The sequence below is a fragment of the Kwoniella botswanensis genome, chromosome 1 (assembly GCF_036426115.1).
Source record: "Kwoniella botswanensis chromosome 1, complete sequence".
NCBI lineage: Eukaryota > Fungi > Basidiomycota > Tremellomycetes > Tremellales > Cryptococcaceae > Kwoniella > Kwoniella botswanensis.
Window position 1 is genome coordinate 933,068 of NC_088599.1, and position 19,974 is coordinate 953,041.

The window sequence follows — 19,974 nt, forward strand, 5'->3', positions numbered from 1 at the left end:
GATTTCCATATTTTTCAATCGGAATAGGGTCGATGGATTGCGTTATCGAAATCGAATCACCATGCAAGATGCCAAGTATATTGCCTTACAGATCAATTACGAGTTCACTGGGATCGCAACCTTGTCATCTACCACTCTCATCTCGTCTTCGGTCTGGCCGACACCTTGTGAAATCCTACATTCGTCCTTTCTTGTATCTCCGATCCATTGATCTTATCGGTTAACATTGCTCAAAGATGTCATCAGCCCAAGATGAGTTCCACGTTATAATGGTCGGTGCCGGCTACGTGAGTATCTTTATCCCTTATACTCCAATTGACAAAGACTTGAGAGCTTATGGTTTATGCCCCATGGCTTGTAGGCAATGTTCGGAACACCAGAAGGTCAATAATTTTCACATTTCCAGTTGGAAAATGAAAGTGAACTGACAGAGTAGTTGATGATAGGACCATGGAACATTGCCAAACGAGCAGAGCAGAAACTCGGTTCTCGACTTGTTGTCGACGCTGTCATTGAAGTCGTACCCACCCGAGCTGAAGAGGCATTGAACATCAAAAGAGATGGACCTCATAAGGAATCGTATAAGAATACAGTGATCTTACCGAGTGTAGCAGAATTCAAGAAGCTGGTGGACGAGGGGAAAGCCAAGGAGCCTAGGTGCGTGATCGTACTGTTTTAGCGGGAACATACCATCCTAACATAGTCTAACATCTTAATATACATAGAGCCATTTTCGTCGCTACTCCACCTACCGTTCGAGGATCAACTCAACCAGGAAAAGACCTTGAGATCCAACTGAACAAGGCTTTCCCCAACATCGCTATCTTTTTTGAAAAACCAGTAGCTACCGGTCAACCATGGGAAGAGAGCGTAGGAGAAGCTATTAAGGTCTCTGAGTATTTGAAGAAGAATCACAAGGCCCCTATTTCCATCGGGTGAGGTTATATGTATTCAGATCACCCATAATGATTGATGAGCAGGTGGTCCTAACTGATGTCCTCTTGTCCGCCCGTCCAGGTACGTGCTGAGATACCTCAAGATCGTTCAACAGGTCAAGAAGATTATTGAGGAGAACAATCTCAATGTGTGAGTCGTACACCTCATGTCTGGCACACACGGAATGATACAGCTGATCCATGTGCCCTCCCTTAGGATGGCAACCAATGCTAGATTCGTGGTAGCTTACGAATTGGCCATCAAAACTGTAAGTATGGTGTGTACTAAAGCACTTACAGAAATCGAGCTGATGGAAATACTCAGGAATGGTGGAACAAAGACATCATGCTTGGACCCATCATCGAGCAGGCCACCCATATCTGTGAGTGGGTTTTGAGAGTTACCTATATGACTTAGGTTATGGTCATTGAACCATGAATCTGTTTAGGTGATCTCGTACGATTCTTGGGTGGAGAAATCAACTTTGATACTATCTCGTGAGTCCAATTCCGATCCACCTTACATTGTCTATCTGCCATATCGGAAGTACTGATCACGATACAATCATAGTGCTCACGCTCTGGAAGCAGATGACAAACCAGGTCAATTGTCCAAGAAGAACTTTGATGAATCTGTCATTCCTGATGATCTTAGAATTCCAAGAGCTACCACCGCGAGCTGGTGAGTTCATTGCGCATCCACTATGCCCCTTAGCGAGATAGGCAATACACCGATGGACAATATAGGTATATGGACTGACATCAATCTGCTCTCTAGGAAATACGAATCTGGAGCTGTAGGAATTTTCCTCCATTCTACTGCTCTCCATGGAACAGATTACGAGGTCCAATTGGAAGTATTTGCGGATGGTGTGAGTCAGCTTGTCCTAAATGCCGAGAGAAAGCTGACGATGTCTATGGTGTGATCAGTACGCCTTCATGTACGTGCATCGTCGTGTTTCACGTCATCCCAGGTCCTGGCATAGTCACCAAAGCTAACGCTTTTTTTCTCAATTAGCTTACAAAACATCTTCGGTACCTCTAAAGCACCCGAATTGCACATCCGACGACCTGGTTCTGACGAATTTGAGAAGATTGTTACACCCGGTGACGATGCCTACCAAACTGAGATGAATCATTTCATCGATGCTATCGAAGGTGGTGAAAGCCCAGAGATCTTCTCGAGCTACGAAGATGCCGCTAAGACCTACGAGATGACTTGGGTGATCAGGAACTCGGCGGAAGAGTGGAGTAAGAAGGTCAAGGAGGGAAAAGTAAAGAAATAGGTGTCATCCTGGTTCCAGAAAACTTCGAGAAATCGAAGAAAGAGATTTATCAAAGAGAAGGAGGAGCGGCGCATAAGGGGAAGTCATTAAAAGGTCTTCAAGGCTATACTTAGGATACGAAATTTATTATCGCAAGTTGCATAGATTTGTCCATGCATATGAGTACTAATAACTACATCTGGTCCTGGAATGATTATACTGTTATACTTGGTTTTAATCTATTTGTTCTACTGAGTTGTCTATTTGATTTGAGATAGCTGATCAAAACCCGTTGCAATCTTGAACCTGTTTCTCATGGAGCGATGAAAACACTACCACCCGAATCATTCCTTCTAGGTTCGGCTCCCACCTCCCATCTTTCTTTCTTTCCGTCGTACATTCTCATCACCACAGGTGTAGTCCTATTCTTCTTGACCAACTTGATCTGATGTCCTTTCATTTCCAATCCTTTGGCTTGTTCTTCGCTAAACCCATCAACTGTGATACCTTGATGCGTAGAAGACTGTTCTAACTCGGAGACATTCGGTAATAGCTGATTATGCAACCTGTTGGCTCTCAGTGCCTCCTTCGCTGATAAATCGTAATCCAATATATTCCTTGCGACTTGAACGTTCCCCGAGATGATTGTTGATCCACCTGCGGCACCTCCTGATGCGTGTGGCTGGTTGGTGGTAGTACGGGTGATGATATAGGGACAGCTTGAACTTAGGGGTCTCTTACCACCGAAAACTAATGTACGAATCGCATTACATGGCAAGGCAAAATCAAATCAGCGATCAAGGAATTGACCATCTGTTATTGGTAGGTAAGTACACTCACCATAATTAGCCACTTGAGGTTCATAACCCCACTGATTCGGTCGACCCTCCACTGAGAAATCATCCATAGAATCGTTCAACACGAATCCATACCCAGGTACAATAACGCGAGAACCCCAAGCTAATCCAACAGTCGTGGTGATCGACACGACCAAGCCGTCAGCATCGGCCACAGTGATATTGGAAGTTCCATGATCATTTACAATTTCGACTCTAGGTTGTATACCAAAACCATAAGCTTTCTTACTCTCTACTACTGAAGCGCTGCCATGAAAGACTCACTTGGGTGGCTTATAGTAGTCCGGCTCATGGGTCTTTTCAGTGATCAGCTTTGCTTTTTCTTCTAAGGCATCTGGTGTAAGCCAGGATGCCTGTTTTTCGAGCAGTCCAGGAACATAGTTTGGATCGCCTAACGCAGTCCGCTGACCATATGCGAGCTATTTGTGATCATCTCAGTCTATGGTATCAATACTACTGTAGCATGCTGCAGCATAATGCTACGAGCTCACTCACCCTCAAAGATTCGGTCAAAACATGTAAATCTTTCACACTACCATTACCTTCAGGTTCGAAATGGCTCAACATCCCCAAAGCAGATAAGAAGATCGCACCTGAGGCTGGAGCGGGCGTTGCGTATATGGTATAATCTCTGTAAGGTATCGATAATGGCTGGTTCCATTCTACTTTGTATTCTACATCTCATCGTCAGCTTCCACCGGATCACGATTGCAACAACAACACGGGAGTAGACCACTGACCCTTCAGATCCTGTAAGGTCATCAACCCTCCTCGTTCCTGCACCACTTTCACCGAAGCCTCGGCCACCTCACCCTCGTAGAACGCTTTCGACCCCTCTCTGGCTATCTGCTTCAAGGTATTGGCATATTCTGGTCTTTTCCATGTCGAGCCTACAGGTATAGCTTGACCATCGACAAATAAGGAGGAATAACATGAATCGTTCTCCATCCATGAGCCTGAGAGATTTGATGATCCAGGTGGATTACATTCTGCAGTGATGAACTATTTTGCAAGACTACAGTCAGACAAGTGATCATCCGGGACAGGAGAAGAGGAGAGAAGCAGATTCTTTACTCACTTCGTGCAAATCCTGTTTCACCTCGAACCCATCTTCTGCGAGCCTAATCGACGGTTCCAACAACTTTTCCCAAGGTAACTTTCCGTATTTCCCATGTAACTCTTCCAACCCTTTGATTTCCCCTGGTACAGCGACTGCTGCACCTCCTATGGACGAAGATACTTCCGGGTTCTTGTAGAACTCGTTATTTGCAGCTGCCTACGTCACTCACCAAAAGTCAGCGCCAGTTCGATACCATGTGAGACTTGGGTGCAGACGTCTGGTCAAGTTATAGCGCAGGTGGGCGTACTCACAGGAGCAGTATGTCTGAAGTTCAAACTTTTGATCTCACCATCGCCAGTTCTCAAAATAGCAAATCCACCTCCTCCAATATCAGAATGGTATGGACATAGAGTGTTTACCGCTAAGATAGTAGCTATTATAGCATCTACTGCATTACCTCCCTCCGATAAGATGGTGGTGCCGATCTCGGATGCTCGAGTATCTTCACATGTAACGGCGCCGGACAGGACTGAATCTCTGAACATGTTGATCGATGATTAGACTTTCAGCTAGGTTATGCAAGATACATTGTGAGACTCTCAAATCGTACGAAGTATGACTTATGAGGACTCGCAACATGTCGGACAAGTGTCCGACAACTGTTATCGGATCTGACCGTATCGGGATGCATAACCGACGAGATGTCATGAGTCTGATACAGGCACAATTTCAGAATTATAAAGTTACAACAGTTTGGTTACATAGTAAGACAAAATCGAAGAAAACAAGTACACAAGTGGCAGTATCCAAGAGCAACTATCAAAGCTGCGAATGCTATCAAAGCAAATTGAAAGAAAAATTCACCAAAGCAAAATTCCTATCAATCTTCCGGTATCTCTCCTTCTTCTAATTCACCTGCTTCTAATCTTCTTTGATATTCTCTCTCCATGAGGACATAAGCGCGCTCAGAGACTGACACAAATACCGATTCTTCTTCGTCAATGGCGTAAGCCAAGTGAGAGGGTGCGTCGGTTCGGCTGGATGTAATGGAAGGGGTGTATCCGTAACTTTCAGTCCCGGTAGACGTTTCTTCATAACCAGCGTTATCCTCCGAATGACTATCCCTTCTGAAATCCCTTACTGTCTCTGTGTCGTCGTCAGAGTCTTCCTCCGCTATTTCACCCTCTTCGAAGCCATCTCGATTCCTGTTTCTCCTGGCTTGCTTCGTAGCTTGGACCCATCTAGAGATCGCACGCCGATAAGTGTCGTCTGCGGGTGTGGCGTATGCAGGACCAACTCGGAGCGAAGTGGCGACGGATGATGGGGGGCCAGAGGGAGGCGGGAGCACGAAATTGATAATTTCCGCGAGTCGATAGGGAAGATGTCGCTGCAAGAGAGGAGGAGGAGGATCGTACTGGTTAGGATCGGTAGACATCTGACTGATATAAGTTGGTATACTGATTTCAGTAGGTTCCGGAGACGCTGGCCTTGCATTTCGATTTTGGTCCTCCTCCTTATAAGCCTGTAAAAGACGGAAGTGGCACCGTTGCTCATCGTATCGAGTTGAGTTGTACTCTTGAACGCCCGCGAGGTATCGCTCCGAGTATGAGGGCTTCGTGAGGCCCGTCTCAGGCTCTCGTCGTAGGGCCCAGCCGTTCAATATTGACTTGGTATCCTGCCAGATCCCGTAACTCAAGAGGTCTTCGTTACATATTTCTGTAAATTCGCGAGGGTCCATAGGAAAGCCTTGCGGAGGATCGGGTCTGCCAGCTTTCCGAAGAGTAAGACATTGATATTCACAAGTCTCGATCAATTCGGTATACTGCTGAATGGTAATATATGTCCACTTTTCGACATCCTGTCCTGCTTCTTTAGGATTAGGTAGACCATCTAAACAGACTATATAGTACGATTTAGACTGCTGAGTGACATTGGAGAGCCCCGGCCATACTTTGAGTCCTCGTACCTATGAATACATTTTCACATCAGCGAGCGATTTATGATCAAAAGGAGACTGTATTCACGTTTGCGTCCTTTATAAGCTTGGCACGTCTTTTCAGCTGAGGAAAATCGAATTCCCATGGCTTCTGATAGACGAAGACGTGATTTTTCAAGGCGTTCAAATCCTTTGCGACCTCTACGGGCACGGTAAAGGGAGAGAGGCGGGTGGCCACCTGGTGGTCCATGCTGATATGTTTGGAATGTCGATTATTCAGTGTCTGGAGAGGTTTTTGTACAGTAGGTCACAAGCTATGAACGGCTATAGTGAACGAATCAGTGGATTGATCATGGAAAGAAGAGAAGAAAGAACATCAGCAAGTCAATATGCATCCAGAGAGCATTTAATAATGTACATTGGCGGGTCGACCAAAATAAGGTTGGTCAAGAGATTTACGACTTCAATCCGACTGACGACTGACCAATAATTCTTTCAAGTACAGTTCATCTCAGCATCGCTTTCGCGGAAGCAGATAGGTCTAGTCATCTGCCATTGCCATTCTATCGCGATTTTACTTCAAGTCGCTATGAAGGATCTGTCTAGGAAATGAGTAACGCTTGGTACAACTGACCGTACGTCATGGCCTGCTGGGTGGTCGAGGTGTTTATTAGATACCTCATCATAAACGGGTTGTGTCTCTGGGGCCATGCCAAGGGGATAGTCTGCGACACCGGCAAAACTCAGCAATAATAGATTATGTAAACGAATAGCTTGTATGTACCATAGTTGTATATTAGTGTATGTAGATTTCGACTAAACTCAGCATCAGACTGCCGACATCCCCTTGTCATGTGCGGACCAATATCGGTGCCCATGGCCTAATAAGAGATGGTCTTAGCAGTCTCTGAAAATTGGGTGTCGCTCACTGTCAGATCAAATGGTCTGCTGAGCGAGAAGAAGCTTTTTGTCAACATGCCTTTAAAGAATGGCAAAATCTGGTATGCCGGATGAGCAGGTAAAATCATCTATGCATATGGATTGAGGTTGTCTCTGCGTCAACCTGATTTACAAGTCAAGTCCAGTGATGCGTTGGTATTCAGTGGCAAAAGGCGATTTAAGGTTGAGCAGACCACGTACTTCAGTAGAAAGCGGTACTGTAACACCCTGCAAGAGCGTGGCCATCAAGGTTGGTCATCCGGTCATTTGTGATGCACGGTCATCTCGTTGTAAGGCCGGATCATTCATTGCTCAACCTAAAACCTGTGGACTCAAAGATACTGCTCACACCAGGTCTACTGTACTCGTATTCACTCGTATATACAAGCAGATTGTGCCCCGGTGCTGTACCTTCTTCCTCTCCATCACTTTTTCCCTCTTCGCCGCAAGGTGTAATTCGGGCTATACAATCTCATGCATGACATTCAGAGACAACCTAAGAGATTCTTTTCGCAATCAGGAGCTGGGTGGGTGGCAAAACAATGGAGATGACACGCGGAACGGACATTGACATTTTACACGCGACAAACAACCAACTTAACCTGTTTACCAACCTCGACGTTTTGTTCTGCACAACTTTCCAATTCTCGCATCAGACATCAGGCATCAGACATCAACGGTCAATTCAAGCATAATCATTCATCTGAGAATACCATCCACATCCCCCTATTCATAGTCACCTCTCAGATTGCAGCAAGGGAAAACCAACATGTCGAGCGCTGCTCAACAACAACAACCTTCAACCGCTGCTTTGGTCCCTTCTTCATCATCCACCAAGCGATTATCAACTATCAATAAACCCAACTCGTTCAGTCCTGCTAAAGGTTCTAATGCTGGGAACGCAGGTGTGGGAGTGAAAGATGTAGTTAGCCCTGGTGAATTATGTGGATTTGTGAGTTGAGATTTGATCTTGCTAGGTTATACTTTCCTTGATGAATCCAAGCTAATGTTTTATGATTGATTAACTCTACTAGGTTGATACGCTGTTGGCTCAGTTGGAATCGAGATTTGACGAGATGAGTGATCAGGTATTGTAAGTTTACTGATCCTTCATCCCACTCCTATCTTCGTCTGCTAGCGATAGTAGTCCTCGAGCTGAACATATACTCTCTTATTACTCTCAGAGCACGAAGTGAGCCTTCTCATCAATTTCCTCCTTAAACAACCACTTTCATCCTCTGTCCACTTATCGAAATCTACCATATCCATTGCTCAACTCGGCCTTGATACATGTACGACCCTTGCTGATTATATCTTTGTGTTCGTAGTGAACGAGATGTCTCACCGAATCGATAATTTGGAAACCGCGATTGAGAATCTCATGCAAGATGATATACATGAGAATGTCATTTCGCCTGTACCCCAGAAATAGCCCAAATTCAATCAAGTGAAGTCTGAGCGATGAAATAGAAAGAGGGGGCTAGATATGTTGTAATATATGTGAGTATTCCAATTACTTTTCGTCTATCTCTTTGTGTTTCGAGATTTCGTGTCTTTTCCCCTACCATGGTGTAACCTGTTGGACTTATATGTTCATATTTGCAAACAATAGGTACGAAATCCTGTAACTTAGAGCTGTCACTTTCTGTGACTTGGGGAGAGGATTATTCCACCCATCATAACGATCAAATATGAATATCATGCACACATGTCACACGTCTTTTCTTCTTCCCCTTTCTTGTGCGGCCCGAACATCCAGTCAAAGCAGTAGACAGATAAATATGAATAAACGGACATACCACCAGAAGATCATCAACTAATGTTCGAATGTCCATGCCCGCCTAACACTAAGCATGGGTCGGTAGAATGTGAATACGAACTTGAGTTACCATCATCATCACCTCTATCCAGTCATTAGTATATGTATATATGCAAGAATGATACCCTATGTACTCTACAACTTTCTTCTCAAATCTCTACTTTCCGCTATAACCTCCTTCCCGCCCCAATTGACGCCTCTATAACTCACCTCCTTCTCATCTACATTCTCACTGATCTTTCCATTAGTCAACCACCTCTCCGACGAAGCATATAACGAACTAGGCAAGCTAATCGACCCAAGCTCTAACCCCGTTTCTTCAGAAGAATTCGGTTGATCTGATCTAACTAAGAATAGACTCAACAAAGCATTCTTAGCAGCTCTGTATTCAGCCATGGCCTTAGACGATCCATGACCTTCAGCCAATTTTATACCTGATGGTAAGAACAGACCGACAAGGAATAAAGGCGATTGCGAATTTACACCGGTAGATGCTAATAATCTCTTTTCGATGACACCCTGGTTGGCTGAGATGGGTACACCGGCTGAGGAGAGATGGGAGGAAATGACCGAGGAAAGCATGTGAAGGGGGTTTTTGAAATTGAATAATGAGGAAAGGTCAATGGAACGCGAGAGGAAGTGAGCGTGAACGAATGATCGAGCGGCGTGGATTCCCTAATAGAATGAAGAGTATGTCAGTACAATTTTGATAGCATATATTTATATGTTGTTCAGGATACATATAATTGACGGGACATGGTATGATATGTTATGGCCTGATCATGTGAAGATGAGATGAGGTGCGATCATGCAGATAACCACTCACCTGTTCTTGGTAGATCAACCCTACGAAAGCTCTAACCGTAGAAGCAACGACATCCTCGAAACTCTCTCTATTACTTCTTCCTCGTATCTCTTCCGATATATCTTTTTCTTCATTCTCCTTCTTCTCTATGAATTTCTGAAACCTCCTTGCAACAGGAACCTTCTCAGGTCCTTTTGATGTTACATTCTCGCCTCTAATGTTATCCTGATAATTCTTCTCTTGCAAATACACTTTGGACCATCTGATAGGTAAACCAGCAGAGTTTGAACCTCTACCTAAACCAGGTACTTGACCGTTATTTCCACCTCCTTGTACGCTCACCCCCAGCTCTCTAGCTACGGACAAACATGTTGATGGACCGACATAGGCCGTTATGGCGTATTTAACTGCTTGAGTTGGTAGTAGGGGATAAAGCTGGGTGATATGTTCACTGGCGAATAGACCTAACAATGAATTACCCAATGTAGATAAAAGCTCGTTATCGCTTTTTGTGGTTGATGTGGAAGATGAGGAGGAGGATTCGGAGTCGACCACTTCAAGTTCTGGTATTTCGTTGGTGTTCGATTGAGCTTGAGCGGAATAGTATGATGGATGAGTTAGACAGGCTATCAGAGTGGGATGTAGCGAGGGGTCATTGGAAGGTAAAGATAGTCTTGATAGTAGTGCGGATAGGGCGGTGGAAGGTGGGATTGTGGATGGTTCGGGTTTGACTGAGACGTTGAGAATAGGTGAGGAAGTGTGAAGAGGTCGGGCAGGGTTGATACGTCGTTTGGCCAATCGTCTGGCGAGGGATGGAGGAAAGGCTGGTCGGGTACAGATGGACGATGGAGCTGGCATCTTGAGCGCTCGAACGGGTAGTTCAGTTAGCAAGAAAGCCGAGGAAAGAGGTGTTGGGAGACAAGTCCAGACAGGGGAGGTATGTCTCGTGTGTTGATATAGCTGTTAGGATTAGGATCTGTGAAAGTATAAAAGTCGGAAATCTCAAATCTCACTTGGTCGAAAAACGTAAACCAGCCCAAAGGGAATGATAGGACAATGATGTGGCATATATAACCCGTGCAATCAGCTATCTTGAGTACAACCGTTTGGTAGACACGTGGCTGGTTATTTGGGAATTAATTCATCCATCTCTGTCTCAGGAATGTCATCAAGCACGTCACTGGACACTCTTCCGAATACAAGATATCCCGTACATATTTGCATCCTCGTCTAAGCTATCTCTTCCAACGGCCGAATATAACATACCCCATCTGCTGAATAATAAACAAGAATCAATCAATTTACGTAGCTAAATTTTGATTTTGAATCGATTCTTCAACATGTCATTTGCCAAAGCCTCAACTCCCATCTCTCTATCAATCCGATCAACCCTCAGGGCTACTCCTCGCCCTCTTCTTCTCTCCGTCCGACCCATCTCTTCCACCCCAGTCAGTCGAATGGTAGTTTCACCATTCCTTTATGAAGCTCGTAAGACCTCGAGGAGCGCTTGGGCCAAAGATCCTATCGTCAAGTATGAAGAATTGAAACCTATCACCCAACAACCTACTGATGTGAGTGATACCATCTGACAACCAAATATCATCATCATCTTGTGTGTTGTGCTCTTGTGATCAAGGACTGACCGACCTTTGGCTGTGTAGGACATCCTCATTGTAGACGTACGGGAACCAGACGAAGTTGCCCTAGGCTCCATCCCCTCTGCGGTCAACTTACCTCTATCAAGGTTGAAGGACGCTTTGGATAAAGGTTTCAATCCAGGTGATTTCCAAAAAGTCAGTTGCAGTTGACAACACCCACTATAATACAAAGCTGAGCTGATGATTTCATACCATACATTATACCCATTTCCCTACTATATTCAATGATCATAATCCTACCCATTATTCTTCCGCCCAAACAGGAATTCGCATTCTCCAAACCAACTTACGACCAAAATATAATCTTCTTCTGTCGATCGGGTAAACGATCTGCCAACGCTGCTGAGCTGGCCGGCGAGAAGGGTTATGGTAACGTTAGGAACTATGTTGGAAGTTGGCTAGATTGGAGCAAGAGGGAAGGCGAGGATAAGGATGATTAGGGCTGGCCTGGTTTAGCCTAGCTCGGCATAGTAGTGGACTCAAGAAGACTTGATAATCATCCCAAAGTCGAACCAGAATCGTTTATGAGAAATGATGAAAGAAGTAATCAAAGCACATGTATCCAATGCGAAGCATCCATCTTCTTGTCTCAGGTCTGCTGTGAGTCAGTAAATATTGTAAGGATATACATCTCACTTTCTCTCTCTGCTAACGACTCGCATTGGATCTCTTGATAACTACCAGAATATGATATTGAACTGTACAGCAAAGTGTTTCTACTGATGAATCAAGATCTCTCCTCCATAAGCTAATGTGATTTAACTCAATGTAATCTAATTATAGTATACGAAGATATGATGATATTCGTGATATTGTGTTAACCCATCTATAAACATCTTACGCCCATGCACACTTATCACGCTCGAATGGTGACGTTGGTAGTATGGTTGGTATCTCCCCTGATATGAGCAGTTGTGGTATGATGTCTTCTCTGCTTGAACCATCCCAAAAATACCAAAGGGATAGCCAAGAACAGGTAAATCAACCATCCCAGGATGACTAGGACGAACGCAGCGCCATAGTGAGCATCGAGGTTATCGTTGTTGAATCGACGGTGGGCTGTACCGAAGATGATGGTGATGAGGAAGAATGAGATGGTAGCGAGGAGGGTAGTGAAGAGCTAACAGGACGAAGATCATATCAGCTCAGCCAGTGAAAAATGATACGTCAAGATGTCTGAAAGGAACATGTGGGCAGGATATTCGTACTCACAGTCAAACCAAAGCTTGCAGCTCCAGAAGCGATATTGATGACTGAATGAAGTAACGATAAGAATGCAAGAGATCCGAACCCAGCTGTGAGAGCTACCAGGATGAGAGCTCCGGTAGCGGATTTACCACCTGGGATCCAAGGTCGGAAGTTGTATCTGCGAAAAGGAAAAGATCAACTTTGTCATCAGCCGAATTTCGAAGCGGGGAATGGTGATGAAGTGAAACGAAGATCTGTCTGGGAAATGAGAGTGATCACTCACCCTACATGTTGATGACATGCTTTTCCAGCTACCAACCCATTCAAGGGTGCCCCGGCACACCAACCGAAATTACCGAACTGTCAAGTAACATGTCAAATGAAAGTGTTAGTATCCTCGTTTTGGCTTTTTTGCGGTGGAAGATTTAATTAGACACCCACCTTGACATCGTTCTCTCTCGTGCGGACATAGTGGATCGAATCAATGCAGGGTACAGAGAATGCTGAAAGCCAGAAGAAGAGCGTGGCGATCTGAAGAAGTCAAATCACAACGATTATCTCATGAACATCTCATATGAAGTTGAGATCGACGATATTATGATCATTCTCGCTCACCAATACAGCAGAGGCGGCAAGTCCAAGTATGAGAGGTGATCTTCTCCTCGTCCTTGTACCAGTCTCGGTAGTGGTGGTGGTAGTGGTGGTACCTCGTTTTCTTCCGAATGCCATGATTACTGTATGATTGCTCTCCTTCACTATTCTATGTTGTTGGTACCAATGGAATGGAACAATCACACTTGAAGATGGTATTTCGATTGATGGGGTGAGCATAAAATTGGTCAAGTGCTGAACCAGGTATTGATCATATATATACCTCTCTGACCTCGAGTCGTTCTCATTGAAACATGCATTTTTGACGCATTTCACAGTGCTGTCACTAAATTTTCGTTGATATGACATTACATCATACACGAGGGTGATGAAACCCTCAAAGGATGATTGTGTGTTCATTCTCATTGATGGTTCTGACGTCAACGACAGTACTGATAAAGGGGGAAGAGTCCTTGGCAGAAGATGTCTTATAGAAGGTCCCATCGATCGATTGTTTAGTTCAGTTTCATCTCTATTTCCTAAATTAGTGGAGCAAAGGTCTCAAACGCAGATCATCAAAAGGTCGAGAACAATACCAACGGATTTGGAGACGAGCACGAGCCCTCTAGGAACGAGGATGGTGAAATTAGCTTTTACCTCAGGACAAGGTGAGGTGGTCAATGCGCTGTCAGAAGTCAGGATGAAGGTTGATCTTTTTGTCTGATTTTCGATTGACGATAAATTCGCTTGGGGTGAGATTCTCTGAAACGGTACAGTAGTACGAGTACCATGATAGGATGTCAAGATTGTAGTTGTCATCACGAGGATGATTTGCACCCTTCGAAGGGGCCTTTGTTTTTGGATATCAACCTCGTGAGAAATCGTTTTGATACCCTTGATGGACTGGACGTTCGCAATTTGGGAACTCGGCCAGAGATTGGCGATGTACAAGAGATAGGTGTGACAGTCAATATCTACACCGCTCTCATCATGACACACCTTGGAGGCTTTTGTTTTTTACTTGACTGACAATGGAGATATCAAGGTCTGGATCTGACTTATGTATGAAAAATGCATCCAAGTATTGATTGCCATTGATGCCTAACACCGTATATTCCCGTATAAATATTCCATAGAAGGGATGTGCCACGTTCACCTAGGCCATGTCCATGTGGGGGAAGCCATTGAGATTAGTTGTTAGTGACGTATGCGGATGCGGAATGTAATGTCATCACAGTACTCTCAAGTTGAATGACTGATGTTTTCATGTCACAACCTTTTCCTTTTCGATAACATCCATCTGTATACGCAGCAACAGAAACATCAACACATCAGTCCAGACCATCCAAGGTCATCAGACTATTCAAAGCTCACGTACAAACAATTACCACAGTCTCACTTTGAACAAACAGATCACCCGACTATCAACATGCCAGCCGTCGATCCACATTATCTCTGGGCCTTTGGACATGGTGTAATGCTCGTCTCAGCGGGTAAGTGAATAAGGACATATCTTTACAGCATGTTGTCTTGTACTGTATGCAGGTGTAGCTGACCTATGTTGTATGTTCTCGATCGTAGCATACGTCCTACTTCAAACCGTATTATTCCGACCTTCACCCACCAAATCATACAAATTAGCATTCACCGGTGCCCTTTTGTCGTACTCTATCGTAGTTTACAAATCACTAGGTAAACCACAACTGAACCAAGCCTGGTTGAGAAGAGCATTGGTAGATGAGAATGTCCAATATGCCATTCTGGCGCTCTATTGGTGGGTCGCTAAGCCCGTTAATGGTGAGTCATACATGGAGGAAATACATTGATGCTAGATATGAGCTTAAGCTTGATAATAATTCCTCCCCCGTTGCTAACTATTTGGTCTGTATGTTACAGTCTCCATCCTTCCATTTGCGACCTTTTCTCTTTTCCACTGTTTGACTTTCCTCCGAACTAACATCATACCCAAACTTGTACCGTAAGTTTTCACCTTGTCGTCGCCTTTCCTTTCCTTTTTGCGCAACGACTTTTGGCAAATCTCTCAACCTACGTAAGCTGACTTTTATGTGACGTCCACTTTCAGACCACCAGCTCAAGGTACTCAAGGTCAAGCCCAAGCACAAAGACCACCCGTCTTCCTCGAAACTATCTCTAGGAAAATCCAACTTTGGGTTAAAAGCAACTACGACGTTGCTATGCGATTCGTAGCTTACTGCGAATTGTTAATTTGCGTTAGACTCATTTTGGGTGTGTTGACGTGAGTTATCTGTTTCTGAACAACAACAACATCATGGATATGAGGAGAAAACGAAGTGAAGCGTATACAAAGAACAAAGCTGATATAGCATCGTTTATATATCATGTAGATTCAGACAATCATTCATCGCACCATTGTTCATGGTCCATTTCGTCCGACTACGATATCACGCTTCCCCATTCACCAAATCTGCCATCACCAACGTCACCTCTTACATAAATAACTTTGTCGTCGGTAAACCACCGGTAGTTCAGAATGTCTGGAATACCTTGAAGAGGGTTATAGCTACTTGGGGTGGAGCACCTTTGATCGCTGGACAAGGTCAAGCGCAAGGTCAAGGTCCGGCTGCTGCTCAGGCTCAAGCTGGTAGAAGATAAGATAAGGAATGTGAGGGAAGGAAGGATAATCAGATAGTTGACTGAGGATAAGACGTAGGTGATGTTGAAGTACGCCATGAGAAGGGATAGGTGGCTGAATATGTAAGATTGAAGAGGGAAGAAGGAATGGGGAGGTAGACGTAGATGTAGGCTGAATGGAGGAATGGAGGAACGAATGATGGAAGGAAGTAGGGGTAAAGAAGTATTATTCGAAATTTTCTCTTATACGTTCCTTTTCTATATTTCATGCAGAAACAGAAACAGAAGTAGAAAAATCCAAGTATATTGTCATCTCTGAGATCACACAAATCCATCGATAAACAGAACTGCGCCAGAAGGACATCGAAGTGGAATTCGATCTTAGTGATAATCAGATATACACATGATACTGGTCTTTCGAAGTAATGACAATTTGACATCCAGTGTTAAGTGTTAGTATTGTTCAACACTTGTTGTACTGATTTACAGGATTACGTTTTCGAACACTCAGATAAATACAGTACAATACATTCTATTCCAATCTATTAGTACATTGTTTGATCCAAGTCTGATGAAATCTAAGATATTACTCCTTTTCCACCTCTTTGGGGACTTCTGTATTTTCCACCTCCAAAGCTTTCGTCGGAGCATCCATCTCACCATGAACCAATCCTTTATCCTCTTCCTCCACCTTCTCCTTTGGCTCCTCCTCAATATCCATCTTTTCTGCTGAATCTTCAGCCGGACGAGTTTCCATCTCCATCAATGGCTCAGTCGAGATTTCACCCAAACCGCTTTCCGTCGCGGAAGGTGCGATGGGGTGGATCTCAATGGCGTTTGAAGGGATGGTTTGATGCGCCGGAATGGTAGACTCATGATTCTCTTCTTTCTCCTTTTCTGGTGCAGGTGTGGATTCTTTCTCCTTCTCGATAGTCGTAGATGTCGGCACCACTTCCTTCTCCTGCGTATCTACAGCTGCATCGGTAGGTTTGGTGGAGGATTCTTCTCCTTCTTTCGCTGTTGTTGATATAGGTTCGGGCTGCGGCGGGGTTTGTGTCGTGGTGTCTGCGGTATCCACTGTGACGGCGGGAGCAGGGGTTTGAGCAGAAGTAGTAGTTGCTTTACCATCTTCTTCTTCATCGTTCTCCCCTTCACCTTCCCCTTCACCTTCGTCTCCCTCATCTTCATTCTGATCTTGATCTTGATCATCTTCTTCCATCTCCTGATCTTCACCTGCGTCTTCATCTTCATCACCTTCGCCTTCTTCTGGTATAGGCGTGTTATCATCCACTTCTATAGCTCCTGTCAGTTTGGCCTACAATCCCAATCATATAGTCAGTAAGCTACGGATGGAGATGTGATCAAGTCATGAGGATGGTAACGTCGTATTTACCTTTTCTTTCTGTTTGACCCATTTACATATCTACGTGACATTGGGTCAAATCGACAGTCTGCATCAACATACAGCGTACTTAGGTGTCATGATAATTTTGGACTACTCACCTTGTATGAACTTTCAGGTGCTAGTCCAACAGGAGTAACCCATTGTTTCTTCCATTTATTGACGCTGTCCATCGGGAAATCACCAATATCAGCTATTTTATCCCCTTTTTGACATCATTAGATGATAGAGTGCAGACGTACGGAGCCGTCAACTGCCTTTGATAATGCTCGCTCGCAGAGGAACTTGTAAATCTACCGAAATTCCTTCGAACTGCATAATGTAGATTATAATGTCGTCAGTATCTGCGGGTTTAGCGGAAGAGGAACACGGGTAGAAGGGGGATACTGACAATGTGACATTCTGAACTTTTCCACTCAGAAACCCTTCCTTTCCTAATTACAGTTGATGGAATTTTGCTATCTATGACTATACTTGAAGGTCGTACTGTAAGTCGGACTTCGTGTGTTTGCAAATATGAAAGAGAAAATGCAGTAAACACCAGAACAGAACATTGAACGCGGACCCGGGTTGAAGCAGAGGTTCATTCACTTACGTAAGGTACCCTTACCCCATTCCGACGGGAAGTCCACTTGTCCGAACCTTTGAACATCAGCCCAGGTGAGTGTTAAGATTAAATTGTCTTCGTTGAAACTGCTTCCATACATCTTCAATGGAATATACCCTCATTGTGATAGGATACCACATACCCTGCATCAGGCTGAAGGCAGAACGCACTGTCAAGTGATCAAGCGATTGTGATTCAACCAGATTCAAAGGTTTGGACAAATCGGACACGGGATCTCGGAGTTCAATGGTAGTATAAACCAAAAACAAAACGATGGCTCCTTTTCAACTACCCAATATCTTTATCTATCTTACTGGAATTGTTAGACCCAAGTTGCTAAGGCCTCATATAAGAGTACCCAGTGAGCTCCCCCTTCCTCAACATGCTCACGATTCGCCTTACCTAGTCTACTCTTTGTCCACGGCCTCAGTTCTGTGTAGACTCATCGTAGGGAGATGAAAGCTAATTCCCTACTTGTCACGCCTCAGGTATCGCTCAAGTCGATTTCAGATCTTTGAAGAAAGAGGGATACAATGCAGTGGTAGTGGATAAAGATAATTGTCTGGTGAGTGGTATGGCATATTCCTCCTAATGTACATGTACATTTACGTGAGTTGTGTATACTCATTCAATCGTTGTGAATAGACTTTACCTAATAGAGATGAGATCTATCCTCCTTATCAGGTAAGTGACCTGAGTTCTCTTGTCAACCTCAAGTTGCTGACTTGATAGTGTTGATACGATACAGACCGCCTGGAACGATTTGCTGCAGACATTCGAACCTGGACGAGTATTGATCGTCTCCAACTCAGCTGGAACAAGGAAAGATCCAGGTGGAATAGCTGTGAGTGGTTTGTGCGAACATACAACACAGTGTGTCACAACGCACATTATTTTTGTTGAAAGGTATCTTCACATACATACGAGAAAATAACCCTCATTTCTGAAAGCTAAAGCCAATGCTAATTCTTGTTCTTGTTCTTGTTCTTGTTTTTGTTCTTATAGGCCGAATCAGTTTCTCTGTCCCTCCGAGCTCCTATCCTAATCCACTCACAGAACAAACCAGGTTGTTCTAGATCTATCATATCATATTTTAAAGGTCAACTAGGTCAACCGATAACGAACCGTAAGAGGATAATCCAAGGTAGTGAGAAGGTATGGAAGGATGAACAAGAGGATGAAAAGATGTTATGGGAAAGATGGGAGGATGAAGTGGTTCAAAAACCTTTATTGGGTTATGGTCAGGATCCTACGTCAGCTCGTAAAGGTGATAGAGTCGCTGTGGAACGTAATCCCAATCCTATATCTGAATCGGCAGGGGAAGATTCACAGCAGTCGAAAGAAGTGGGGGTTGGAGTGGATGATTTGAAGATTTTGGTGATTGGAGATAGATTATTCACAGATACACTCCTATCTCATAGATTATCATTACACTTACCGAAACGCAAGGAGGAAGGGGTATTACCATCGGTATTATCAATCTATACTACTTCTCTACCGCAACCTAAAGATGTAAGAATACTAAGATGGATAGAAGAGAAATTATCTAAAAGTCAGATTCAACCTATACCTGGGAACTTCAGCCATCGATTTATATTGAAATCGCAAGAAGAGGAAGAAGCAGAAAAGAATCGACAGATGTCTGATAAGGAAGTTAAGCGGAATGGTATAGTAGAAGCTTTGAGATGGTTTACACCAAGTAGATGGAGGGAGTTTGATAGGTCCTTACCACCTTTGACGATACATCCAAAAAGTTGGAAACCCCTTCCTGCCCTTGTGGGGTTTAGCAAATCATTTGTATATGCTATAGTCTTATTGGTAAGGTATGGTCTGAGAGGAGCGAAGAAAATACGAGGTTATTTCAAAAAGCAGATTGAACTTGCTAGAGCTAAGGCTAAGCGGATAGATAGGGAAAAGGCGGAAGAGAGTAAGCAAGGGCAAGGGGTGATATGGCATGAGAGAATATAACATACCAGTAAGATTAGACAAGATAGATAGATGGGATCTGGGATCATGTGGAATCACTACAGAGTTATAACGTAGCATCGGCATCCATAATTGTAGATGTAAACTTGATATGGATGAGATGCAAGCCTCAAATCGCAGAGTTAATGCGATACTTTACATGAATGTGCATAACATATATATATATATACTGTATGTTATCTTCCCCCTCAATATCGAGATTTGTACAACTGCACATATATAGGAAATCTGTATGAACTCGCATATATAGTACATATAAGTTTACCTTGAGGGGTTCAGGTTCAGGTCGATTTTGTTGTTTTGTTAAGAGGTT

At 43.9% G+C, this 19,974-nt stretch overlaps 10 protein-coding genes across 10 annotated transcripts; 5 read left to right on the plus strand and 5 right to left on the minus strand.

The window, feature by feature from the left end:
* Window positions 1-236: 236 nt before the first annotated feature.
* On the plus strand, window positions 237-2,221 carry L199_000356 (uncharacterized protein; the record flags this gene model as incomplete). The annotated part of the gene is made up of 12 exons (XM_064886123.1): window positions 237-287; window positions 362-383; window positions 447-657; window positions 726-935; window positions 1,018-1,086; window positions 1,153-1,204; window positions 1,261-1,318; window positions 1,385-1,433; window positions 1,507-1,617; window positions 1,714-1,807; window positions 1,866-1,876; window positions 1,954-2,221. 12 exons carry the CDS (start codon window positions 237-239, stop codon window positions 2,219-2,221), a joined length of 1,206 nt encoding a protein of 401 aa, XP_064742195.1.
* A 292-nt stretch (window positions 2,222-2,513) lies between these two features.
* On the minus strand, window positions 2,514-4,662 carry L199_000357 (gamma-glutamyltransferase; the record flags this gene model as incomplete). Its single annotated transcript, XM_064886124.1, has 7 exons — window positions 2,514-2,950; window positions 3,041-3,252; window positions 3,322-3,476; window positions 3,553-3,731; window positions 3,798-4,059; window positions 4,136-4,333; window positions 4,429-4,662. The coding sequence occupies 7 exons, from the start codon at window positions 4,660-4,662 to the stop codon at window positions 2,514-2,516; spliced, it is 1,677 nt and encodes a 558-aa protein (XP_064742196.1).
* A 335-nt stretch (window positions 4,663-4,997) lies between these two features.
* L199_000358 (uncharacterized protein) lies at window positions 4,998-6,303 on the minus strand (the record flags this gene model as incomplete). The annotated part of the gene is made up of 2 exons (XM_064886125.1): window positions 4,998-6,083; window positions 6,142-6,303. 2 exons carry the CDS (start codon window positions 6,301-6,303, stop codon window positions 4,998-5,000), a joined length of 1,248 nt encoding a protein of 415 aa, XP_064742197.1.
* Window positions 6,304-7,761: 1,458 nt separating this feature from the next.
* On the plus strand, window positions 7,762-8,424 carry L199_000359 (uncharacterized protein; the record flags this gene model as incomplete). The annotated part of the gene is made up of 4 exons (XM_064886126.1): window positions 7,762-7,944; window positions 8,027-8,085; window positions 8,177-8,184; window positions 8,321-8,424. The coding sequence occupies 4 exons, from the start codon at window positions 7,762-7,764 to the stop codon at window positions 8,422-8,424; spliced, it is 354 nt and encodes a 117-aa protein (XP_064742198.1).
* A 522-nt stretch (window positions 8,425-8,946) lies between these two features.
* L199_000360 (uncharacterized protein) lies at window positions 8,947-10,474 on the minus strand (the record flags this gene model as incomplete). The annotated part of the gene is made up of 2 exons (XM_064886127.1): window positions 8,947-9,486; window positions 9,638-10,474. 2 exons carry the CDS (start codon window positions 10,472-10,474, stop codon window positions 8,947-8,949), a joined length of 1,377 nt encoding a protein of 458 aa, XP_064742199.1.
* A 482-nt stretch (window positions 10,475-10,956) lies between these two features.
* On the plus strand, window positions 10,957-11,714 carry L199_000361 (uncharacterized protein; the record flags this gene model as incomplete). The annotated part of the gene is made up of 3 exons (XM_064886128.1): window positions 10,957-11,187; window positions 11,278-11,409; window positions 11,538-11,714. 3 exons carry the CDS (start codon window positions 10,957-10,959, stop codon window positions 11,712-11,714), a joined length of 540 nt encoding a protein of 179 aa, XP_064742200.1.
* A 416-nt stretch (window positions 11,715-12,130) lies between these two features.
* Window positions 12,131-13,191, minus strand: L199_000362 (uncharacterized protein; the record flags this gene model as incomplete). Its single annotated transcript, XM_064886129.1, has 5 exons — window positions 12,131-12,394; window positions 12,487-12,640; window positions 12,746-12,822; window positions 12,904-12,993; window positions 13,078-13,191. The coding sequence occupies 5 exons, from the start codon at window positions 13,189-13,191 to the stop codon at window positions 12,131-12,133; spliced, it is 699 nt and encodes a 232-aa protein (XP_064742201.1).
* Window positions 13,192-14,482: 1,291 nt separating this feature from the next.
* On the plus strand, window positions 14,483-15,687 carry L199_000363 (uncharacterized protein; the record flags this gene model as incomplete). Its single annotated transcript, XM_064886130.1, has 5 exons — window positions 14,483-14,546; window positions 14,635-14,850; window positions 14,950-15,031; window positions 15,137-15,310; window positions 15,420-15,687. 5 exons carry the CDS (start codon window positions 14,483-14,485, stop codon window positions 15,685-15,687), a joined length of 804 nt encoding a protein of 267 aa, XP_064742202.1.
* Window positions 15,688-16,252: 565 nt separating this feature from the next.
* On the minus strand, window positions 16,253-17,469 carry L199_000364 (uncharacterized protein; the record flags this gene model as incomplete). The annotated part of the gene is made up of 5 exons (XM_064886131.1): window positions 16,253-16,981; window positions 17,060-17,089; window positions 17,170-17,233; window positions 17,311-17,380; window positions 17,460-17,469. 5 exons carry the CDS (start codon window positions 17,467-17,469, stop codon window positions 16,253-16,255), a joined length of 903 nt encoding a protein of 300 aa, XP_064742203.1.
* Window positions 17,470-17,948: 479 nt separating this feature from the next.
* L199_000365 (uncharacterized protein) lies at window positions 17,949-19,643 on the plus strand (the record flags this gene model as incomplete). The annotated part of the gene is made up of 5 exons (XM_064886132.1): window positions 17,949-18,036; window positions 18,164-18,240; window positions 18,321-18,359; window positions 18,424-18,519; window positions 18,681-19,643. 5 exons carry the CDS (start codon window positions 17,949-17,951, stop codon window positions 19,641-19,643), a joined length of 1,263 nt encoding a protein of 420 aa, XP_064742204.1.
* Window positions 19,644-19,974: the final 331 nt, after the last annotated feature.